This window comes from Carlito syrichta, unplaced genomic scaffold (genome assembly GCF_000164805.1).
Source record: "Carlito syrichta isolate Samal-C Ts95f unplaced genomic scaffold, Tarsius_syrichta-2.0.1 Scaffold176317, whole genome shotgun sequence".
NCBI lineage: Eukaryota > Metazoa > Chordata > Mammalia > Primates > Tarsiidae > Carlito > Carlito syrichta.
The window spans coordinates 15,364-25,287 of NW_007120413.1; the positions used below are offsets into that span (position 1 = coordinate 15,364).

At 54.7% G+C, this 9,924-nt stretch overlaps 1 protein-coding gene across 2 annotated transcripts in view; it reads left to right on the top strand.

The window, feature by feature from the left end:
- U2AF2 (U2 small nuclear RNA auxiliary factor 2) overlaps positions 1-9,924 on the top strand; it is a 16,128-nt gene extending 6,204 nt beyond the window's left edge. The window contains exons 6-12 of one of the 2 annotated variants that reach the window (XM_021709340.1): positions 848-964; positions 1,758-1,896; positions 5,390-5,469; positions 5,549-5,671; positions 5,947-6,045; positions 6,298-6,546; positions 9,769-9,924. In XM_021709340.1, the coding sequence (XP_021565015.1) occupies positions 848-964; positions 1,758-1,896; positions 5,390-5,469; positions 5,549-5,671; positions 5,947-6,045; positions 6,298-6,546; positions 9,769-9,903 (942 nt within the window). In that variant the 3' untranslated portion in view covers positions 9,904-9,924. The remainder of the gene's footprint in view (positions 1-847; positions 965-1,757; positions 1,897-5,389; positions 5,470-5,548; positions 5,672-5,946; positions 6,046-6,297; positions 6,547-9,768) is intronic. The other variant, XM_008051483.1, reaches the window with a different exon arrangement.

A 9,924-nucleotide genomic window follows, 5' to 3' on the forward strand; every position in this document is an offset into this window, starting at 1 on the left:
TCTCCCCCACCCCTTCCCGTGGCACCCCCTGAGAATCCCGAGATCAAAGAGTTGTTTCCATTTCTCTTTAAAGTGAAATATTGTGGGGCTGAGATCCCTCGTAGCAACAAAAAGTTTGCTACCATCGTCGAAGGCAAGTAAGGTCCATTCTGACTTTCTCAACCTGCACTTTGCTACATTTGATAAACCAGCCCCCGGACTCCAGGGCCAGATTCCTCCACATCACTCTTTTCTCCTCCCCTCCCGTCCTACTCCTTCCTCCCTACACTTCTCCTCCCCTCTTGCCCCACACTCTGGACCTCCTCTTCCTCTTTGTCTTTGCTCCTCTTCGTCCTGGCCTCCCTTTCTGTTCTGTACTCGTCTCTTTGCTCCTGCCTGCTGCTGCTTTTCTACTTGCCATTTTTCTTTCTGTCTCCACTGGGCGTTCCTTTCTTCCTGTGTGTTGTCTCCTCATTTTCCTTCCTGTGTGTTGTCTCCTCATCTTCTCTGTATTTTGTTTTTCGTTGTTCTGTTGTCATCGTTTTCCTTCGTCTTTTCCTGAACAATCTCCTTTTCTCTGACTTGTGCTGGGACCCCATGGCTCTCCCCCGACTCCTGTCCATCGCCTACCCTTGGCTGTCTCTTGCAACTGCTTCCTCCCACTTTCTCTATTTTCCTCTTGCTTTTGTTCCTACTATTGATTTCTACACCCCTACCCATATTCCACTGTTCCTTCCCCTCCCCCTCTTCCCTCCCCTCGTCCCTCTCCCCTTGCCCCCAAACCCCTCTGTGTCTCCCTCTCTCACCCTTCCCCTCCTCTCTCCTCCTCCCTTCCCCCGTCCCCCCCTGTCTCCTATTCCCTCTGCAGGAGGCCATGATGGATTTCTTCAACGCCCAGATGCGCCTGGGTGGGCTGACCCAGGCTCCTGGCAACCCGGTCTTGGCTGTGCAGATTAACCAAGACAAGAATTTTGCCTTTTTGGAGGTGAGTTGGGCAAGTGACGGTGACAGGGACGTGTGTGATTCCTCCCTCAGTCCCTCGGAGCTTCTGCGTTGCCTGTTCCACTGGGTCCCTGCAGTCTGCTCTGCTCAGGTTGCCAGAGGGAGCTCTGCATATCCCGGCCTGCCTCCTCATGCCTCCATGGGGCCTGGATGGCCGGTTGACTTCTGCAGACCTCTCGGCCTTGTTGGCACCAGTCCCCTGCATCCTGGCAACACTGGCCTTCTCAGAACATAAACTGCTTCTGCCTGTCTTGGGCCTTGGCTGGAGTTATTTTCCCCAGCAAACTATGTTCCTGCTGGTCTTCCCTGTCAGGAGAAGGACCTTGGTTTTTAATTTCTAACTCTCGGTGGGCTAGTAACTTTGTAAGGTGTGGTGAAGGTGTTTAAGTGATGTCCGTTTGCTGTATAGGTTTTTAATCTGTACTTGCCTCCTTGTAGTCTGCTTTTGGTCACATTACTCTGGATATCAACTTAAATGTCCCCTTGTCAGAAAGATTTCAGTACTGTCACTAAACTTCCCCTTTTCCAGTACTCTGTCCTTTTTCATTGTTATCACATCTGTGGGTATATGTCTGCCCCTGCATTTGTGTTGGGTGCTGGTATCTTTACTCATGGTGTGTGAGCGCCTGGAAGCAGGGACATGGCTGTTGCCCTCCCAGGGCCCAGCACAAGAGTGAAAGGAAAGGAAATCTAGGTTACAGAGCTCTGGGGACTAGGACTGGGGCTGAACTGGTCCCTGACCCCCACCCCTCACCACCCCGTTCTCTTTCATTCAGTTCCGCTCAGTGGACGAGACTACCCAGGCCATGGCCTTCGATGGCATCATCTTCCAGGGACAGTCCCTGAAGATCCGCAGGCCTCATGACTACCAGCCGCTGCCTGGCATGTCCGAGAACCCTTCTGTCTATGTGCCTGGTGAGTGGGGCAGCTGTCAAGCTTCCCCCGCAAGCAGCTCCATGGCCCTCCCTTCCCTTCAGCCCCACGGGAGCTGCTTAGGAAGTGGTGTGGTTGTTTCAGGACATGTGTTTTCTCCCTGGTTCCCTGAGCCTCTGAGCCAGCAGAGCTGGTGTCTGGGCCCGGGGAGGGAGCTGTGCCTGCTTGAGGACGCATGCCCTGTATGTGGCAGAGCCAGGACCAGATGGAGGCTGCTGGGGAAGTGAGGGCCTTGCAGTCGACCTTGTTCCTGCTCTGGGACCTCGGTTGGCTTTGGAGGTGCAAGTGGGTGTGCCAGTAAAAAGCCTCCGCTGTGGGACCTGGTATTTGTCTCTCTGTATTTGCCGTAAGTCTTGTATTCTGGACCATTTCCCATGGCTGTGTTGGGTAATTTCTGATTGGTAGGTAATATAGCATGCCAGGGGTGGCAAACTCTCACTGTGCATGGCAGCAGCCTCAGCTGGTGTCTGAGTGCATGGGTGTGGCTGTGCCACACAACTTAGCATGCGTGGTTGCTGAGGTTCTCATTTCCTATACTTCCCACAGGCCACAGAAGAGTCTTTAGAAAGCTTGCAGGCTGTACAGAAGTAAGCGATGGGCCCAGCCTACAGGCCCTGGTAGTCAACAAATGGGGTACAAGTGGGGATTTAGGCATGTACAGGCCCTGTTGGGGTGCAGCCAGCACTGCTCAGTGGGGGAGGCTTCGTCTCAAGCCTAGGTTGTAGGGGGTGGGATTCTGCTTGCTGGCGCCCAGCACTGGAGGAACCCTTTGGAAACTGAGTCAATTATTCTTTAGACCGGAGAATGTAGAGTCCCAGAGGGAGGCATGTCCGTGACAGGGCAGGGCTTGGGCTGGGTCCTTTTCCCCAGTGCTTAAACACCATGAATTTTAGTACATCTTTTTAACTTCTTAGAAACCTGGGGTATAACATACATGGGCATGCTCCAGTCTACATGTACTGTTTGGTGACTTACGTGTGGGCACATGTCTTAGGTGGACCTACAGAACATTTCTTTTCTGTCTGTTCCCAGGAAGTTCACTGTGTTTTCATTAATTTCACATCACACAAGTGGCCCATCGCCTGTTGGTGCTGATGGTGTGTCAGGCACTGTCCTCAGTGCACCCTGCAGTTGTGACAGTCCTGTGGTACAGGGGTTGGCTAGTTAGGACTCAGGGGCCAAATCTGGCCCACTGCCTGTTTTTTTGTAAGTGATAATTTATTGTCACACGGGCCCCTTTGTGCCTCCTTGTACTCCTTTGCCCCTTGAAGCGGGGGAGGGGACATGTGGGCCTTGGGGAATAGGACCATGGCTTAGATTTAAGGTGGCTTCTGTCATCAGACTCTGTCCTGAGGGTGGTGTGGTGCTCTGGCAGGAACTGAGTTGAGGGTGACAGCAATAGTAGTGGCTGCTGAGCTCCTCTGACACATCCATGGGAGGTGGTGACATTTCCCCATCTTGCAGATGAGGAGGAAAGCTTTGTAACTGGCGACAGGATCCCTGTTGGGTGCACCCCTGCACAGTCACTGGCCCCTTCCTGCTCTACTCTTGGGACATCCCTGCTGACTGGGGCTGCTGCTCCTTGGTTAGTGGAGTAACGAGGTTCTGAGAAAACTCCCATGAAGTTATAACAGTGGCTCGTGTCACTGACATAGTGCTTACCTGGGCTGGCCCTGTCGTGGTGGTGAGTCCGGCAAGTGCCCCGGCTGTGGGGACTCCTGTGCCTGCTGTTAGGGCAGGGTTTATTTGTGTGTGTGCCCACAGCAAGGACCAGTGCGATGGGCCTGTTATTAAATACACGCTTGGCTTGATTTGTCCTCAGGCACGTGGCCTGTACGGCAGGTGCTGGTGCTCTCCTCCTCCTGCAGATGAAAGCACAGAGGTGCTTGGGGCTGCATGCGGCACACCATGGCTTGAACCCAGAGAGCTGGACTCCCATGCCCTCAGCCATGTGCTGCTTCCCTGAAATGTGCACAGTGGTTCAGAGCCAGCGTTTGGACACCGACTGCCAACGTGACCCACTCTTGGGACCCAGGCTGTGCAGCCCCCAGGCAGAGCCTTCAGTCCGTGGGGCTGCCTATGGAGAGTCATGGTTGGCTGTGGGGCTCTGGAGGCCACCTTTTTCTTGCCTTTGTGACTTAGCTCTGTGCCTCCTCAGTTTACTCCTTTTGTACTGGAGATAGCGCTTTTGTGAGCATTGCAGAAGTGGAGTGGAAGAGTTTGACAGGGCACCTGGCCTGTGGTGAGCACTTGGTGTTCCTGCTCCCAGGTTGTTTCTGCTTGTCCTGTGGCATATGAGCTGGGCCTTCTGCGGTCTGTGTGGCCTTACTCTGCTGGGGCTTGGCTCTGGCTCTTGGAGCTGGCGGGGTTGGTGCCTCTAGTTCTGCGGTGGGGAGATGTGTTTGGGTGGGAAGGGTTGGAGTGAGTGGGTGACAGGAGAGGGTGCACCCTGGGGCATACATGAGCCTGGAGGGTGGATGAGCACTCCCCTTCCTCCCGCAGGCACTGCAGCTCAGCTTCTGAGATGCTTTCCCAGTTCCTGTCTTACGTGTTCTGCCCAGGGTCAGGATGGGGTGGGATGGGCCCCAAGTCATAAGAGCTGCTGACTTGGTGGGGGGCTGCAGAGGAGGAGGAGGCTGGGCCAGGCTGCATGGGAGGGTGCTGGGACCTCACATGGCTTACGTCTGATGGGACAGCCCCAAGAGCAAAGTGATCTCCTCACAGAGCCTGTGGATGTTGGGTTGAACCATCCCATCAGCAGGCACTTTTCTGAGATTCCAGGAGGGGCCGTTAAATTCGGCTGGTGTGACCTGCTGTGTCATCTCAGCCCTCATGGACACTGAATCCAGCCTCCCAGGTTCAGCTGGCAGGTCCCACTGGGATTGTCACAGCCAGTGCTGAGAACATTGTTCTGAGACTCCCTGGGTAGCCTCTCAACTCCTTGTCCTGCCATGCCCTGGGAGGGTAGGCCCATCCCACACCTCAGATGAGCGGATGACCTGCTGTCCTGTAGACACGGGAGGGACTGAGATATTCGATGGGAGACTTACCTGGGTGTTGTCAGTGAAGGGCACTGAGGGGAGGCCTGAGGGGTATAGAAAGGATCAAGTGTGTGCCGCGACTCACCAGCAGGTCCAGAGCCCCTTGATTTGCTGGGTCACACAGGCAGCAGGTGACAGATGTGGGTGTGGATGCGGGTCTTTGTCTCCTCAGGATGCTCTGGGGGATGCTTCTAGACTGAGGCTCCCCCGAGGCTGGACACGTCTGGAAGGCACAGAGCATCCTCTCGCCAGGGGCCATGGTGTGCCATTGCTCAGGCCCCTTATCGCATCAGACTGGGGGGAGGCATGTAGGGTGTGGTGCCTCCTTGCTCCCAGGCGGGGAGGGTCCTGGTGGGTGCTTGAGGGTCTTACCCTCAGGTGTTGGAGAGATGACCTCATACTGGAATTGAAGTCCCTTTTCCCTCTGCATTTAGGAGTTGTGTCCACTGTGGTCCCTGACTCTGCTCACAAGCTCTTCATTGGGGGCTTACCTAACTACCTGAACGATGACCAGGTAACCCCCTTGTCTCCTTCCCGACCCCTCCCCAGCCCTGGCCTTCACCCAGCCTTGATAGATTCTTGGCCTACTGTAGGTAAAAGAGCTGCTGACATCATTTGGGCCTCTCAAGGCCTTCAACCTGGTCAAGGACAGTGCCACGGGGCTTTCCAAGGGCTACGCCTTCTGTGAGTACGTGGACATCAACGTCACAGATCAGGTGAGTCCCAGGCCCTTGACTGTTACTGCGTCTGCCCTTCCCCACCCTGTGCTGTTTGAATGGGGCGGGATGGGGCGGGAGGCGGCCAGCTGGAAGCAGTGCCCTCTGTGTGGTGCTTGTCCCTTTCCCGCAGTTTTGGCTCTTTCTAGGCCTCCCCACCTTTGCCTTGCCCTCTTTCCCCACTGATGCCCCGGCCTGGGGGGAGGTGTTGGGCTCCTGGCCCCTGATCCCACCTCTCCCTGCACCCCCTCCCACCCCCCACCCTCCCGACGCAGGCCATTGCGGGGCTGAACGGGATGCAGCTGGGGGATAAGAAGCTGCTCGTCCAGAGGGCAAGTGTGGGAGCCAAGAATGCCACGCTGGTGAGCCCCCCGGCACGTCATCTTCCATTGGCTAGAGGGCCCTGGGGTGGGAGGGTCTGGTGGGACAGCTGCTCCTGAGCTCTGCCCCACCTTCATGGGAGGGGATGGTGGGGAGGCCTCTGGTGCAGGGCTGGGGCGTGACTACCTAGGGGTCAGGTGGAGGGACAGCCTTTCCCCTGCGTGGATGCCTAAGGGGCGCAGGCTTGAGCAAAGGGAGACTGGTCTGGGCCCCCTGTGACACCCCTGCCTCCCCTGGCCCCACAGAGCACCATCAATCAGACACCTGTGACGCTGCAAGTGCCGGGCCTGATGAGCTCCCAGGTGCAGATGGGCGGCCACCCGACCGAGGTCCTGTGCCTCATGAACATGGTGCTGCCTGAGGAGCTGCTGGACGATGAGGAATATGAGGAAATCGTAGAGGATGTGCGCGACGAGTGCAGCAAGTATGGGCTTGTCAAGTCCATCGAGATCCCCCGGCCCGTGGATGGCGTTGAGGTGCCCGGCTGCGGAAAGGTCAGGGCACGGGCCAGTTGGCACATGACTTCCCCTTCCCCTCCTGCTGCTGCACGTGTGCACACACCACTGCTGAGTGCTCCCTTGGGCCTGGCCGTGGAGGCGGTGGCCTGGAGAAGTGTATGGCCCTGTGGGTGCCCAGAGCCTGCAGGCATGACAGTAGTTGGGAGATGCTGCTACTGTGGCTGAGAGCTTGGGCTTTGTGTTGAAGAACTTTGTTTCAAGACTTGGCTCTGCCTCCCCCTTCTCGTGACCTTGTGCAAGTGGTTTTGCCTTGTCTGTGAAGCAGGGAGAAAAGTGCTAAAAATAGCCCCACTGACATCCCCTGGAGTCTCCTCTGTGTCAGGTACTCTGCTGAAGTGCCTGACTGGCTCAGCTCTCCCCGTACCCCAAGCCCCTTTGTGGGAGGAGACAAGGCAGAGGGGACGGGACTCATCAGTTTTCAGGTTCTTGCCATCTGCTCTCAGAGCCCACTAAGTCATCTCGCCTCCAGCTTAATTGCCTCACATCTATACCTGTGAGATGGTGGTCAGGGCATGTGATCTGGTCCTTCACTGCTGACTCAGCGTGTTCATGGGCTTTCCATCGTGCCAGGCTCTGATCTTGCTGTTGAGGGCTTGGCAGTGAGTGGAAACTCCCTCGGCCCTGTGCAGCAGAAGCTAAGATACAGCTGGTAGATGCCACATATGCTGCATTGAGTCGTGGGAGTGGGCAGGGCTTCTGGGCATGGCCTTTAGAGTGTTTGAGGTGAAGGGGTGGCAGTGAGCAGGTGAGGGAGGGAGATAGATGGTGGGGTGGAGACTGAGCCACAGGTCTTTGCGTGTGGTGCCAGTGAGATGGGAAGGGCCCTGTGGAGGGGTCTCATATGGTCATGCTTGGCAGATAGAGATGGCCCTCACAGTGACGTGGGAGATGGGAGTGAGCCTGGAAAGCAGAGCAGTAGCAGGGGATGGAGAGACATTGGTGGGTTGGAGAGAGACTTGAACCTGTGGAGTGCCTAAACCTTGGTGGTTGGTTTGGGTCTGCTGGGACAGGGAGGCAGAAGACTGAGTGACAGCTCTGTGACTGGGTGGGGAATGGTGGGGGAGACCAAGGATGATGAGCAGGTTGGTGAGATGAAGGTCAGCCTGGGGCCACCTGGCTTTGCAGTTCCTGAGACACCCATAGAGATGCCCAGGAACAGCTAGCTGGGCAGTTCTGTGTTCCCAGTGTGAGGGCTGGTGAAGCCTTGAGTGCCATTGAGAAACCAGTCCTGTTTTCCTGTTTCAGATGTCCTACTGGATGAGCTTGCCAAGGGAGAGCAAAGGGTGGGGGAGTGGGAAGGGCATCTCCTCTCCCTGGACCTCCTGAGCGATCGGGGTTCTCATGGGTCAGGGTTCATCAGCGCTGCCCACTGTGACTTTTCAGGGCTGGGAAGGAGCCTGAAATGAGCCAGAGGCTAAGGAGATGCTTGTTTTGGGGGTCAGCTACCCTGTTTGACTTTTTAAATTTATTGTTGCCTGCTTCCTGTTTTGTTTTTACACTTTTTATTATGGGTCTTTTCAAGCATACTTAAGTAGAGGCTGTGATAGTGATATACTTTGTATAACAGGACAGTATAATGTAATAATACAGTGCTCCATCACCCAGCTTCAAGTTAATAATATTTTGCCTTTCTTAATTTGTGTATTTCCCCACCCTTTCTTTTTTGCTGGAATTTTTTTTTGAGTTGGAGTCTCACTCTGTCGCCCAGACTGGAGTGCAGTGGCATGCTCCTGGCCACCACAGCCTCAACCTGCTGGGCTCTGGCAATCCCCTCAGCCTTCCAAGTAGCTGGAACTACAGGCGCATGCTACCACACTCGGCTGCTTTTTTGATTTATTGTAGAGATGAGGTCTCACCAAGTTGCCCAGGCGGGTCTTGAACCCGCGGGTTCCCAAAGTGCGGGATTACAGGCTGAGCCACCAAGCCCGGCTTGCTGGAATGTTTTTTTTTTTTGAGTTGGAGTCTCACTCTATCGCCAAGACTGGAGTGCAGTGGCCGCTCCCGGCCATCACAATCTTGACCTGGTGGGCTCCAGCGATCCTTCCACCTCAGCCTTCCAAGTAGTTGGGACTACAGACGCGTGCTACCATGCCCAGCTAATTTTTGATTTATTGTAGAGATGAGGTCTCGCCAAGTTGCCCAGGTGGGTCTCGAACCTGTGGGCTCAGGCAATCCATTCACCTCAGCCTCCCAAACACATCAGCTGTGTCTCATATCCTGCACTGCATTTCTCTAATTTTTCCACTGCTGACATTTTGGGTCTGGGAGCTCTTTCCTGGTCTGTGCTGTGCATTGTAGGATGCTTAGCTGCACCCCAGCCTCCACCCACTGGACGCCAGGAGCACTGCTACCCGCTTTGTGACAGCCAACAATATGTCCAGCCACTGCTCAGTAGGGACGTACATATTGGCCCCGAGTTGAGAATCACTGCTCTAATCAGATAACCTAAAAAAAAATGTTTTTAATGAAACTATACCATATTAACAGAACTAATGGTTCCTTAGTGTCTACCTAATTCATATTTTTCTTACTGTCTTAAAACCTTTTTTACAGTTAGTTTGTAAGGATCCAAGTTAGGTCCTCATAATGGATTTGGTTACACAGTTTCTTCTAATTTGTCAGTTGTATCACTCCCTCCATTTTTTCTTTTGCAAGCCATTTTATTATTGAAGAAATAGTCATCGGTTGTGTAGAACTTTGTGTCCTTTCCTGCCTCCATTTTCCTGTAAATTGGTGGTTTGAGCAAGATTAGAAGCTTGAGTAGGTGAAGGTTCAAGTTTATCAACCTGGGTTTGAATCCTCATTTCTTAGCTTCCCAATTTTGTTGTCTGGGGACAACACAGCCCATGGGGTGGCTCTGGAAGCACCCACCAGTGGCTGGTGCAGAACACTCAATTCGTGACCCCTCCTCCAGGGAGCTTGCTTGCACCCCTCACCCATCACCTGCAGTGTGTCTCCGTTGACTTTCAGGCACAGCTCTCTTCTTTCCCTCTGGTGTCTCTGTACCTTTGTTCTTTGATCCTGGGGGGGGCGTCTGGGTGACCACCACCAAACTTGCACCAGGGGTTCCTTTCTCAAGCCTGTGACCAGGCTCTTTCCTCCCTCTCCCTTCCTGCACTGAGTTCTGGGCTTGGATGGATGCTGGCTGGCTGCTGGGTGTGAGCCTTGTTCACAAACCTGCTTCTTGTTTTCCCACAGATCTTTGTGGAGTTCACCTCTGTGTTTGACTGCCAGAAAGCCATGCAGGGCCTGACAGGCCGCAAGTTCGCCAACAGAGTTGTTGTCACAAAGTATTGTGACCCCGACTCCTACCACCGCCGGGACTTCTGGTAGAGGCGGCCGGGGGGGGGGGGG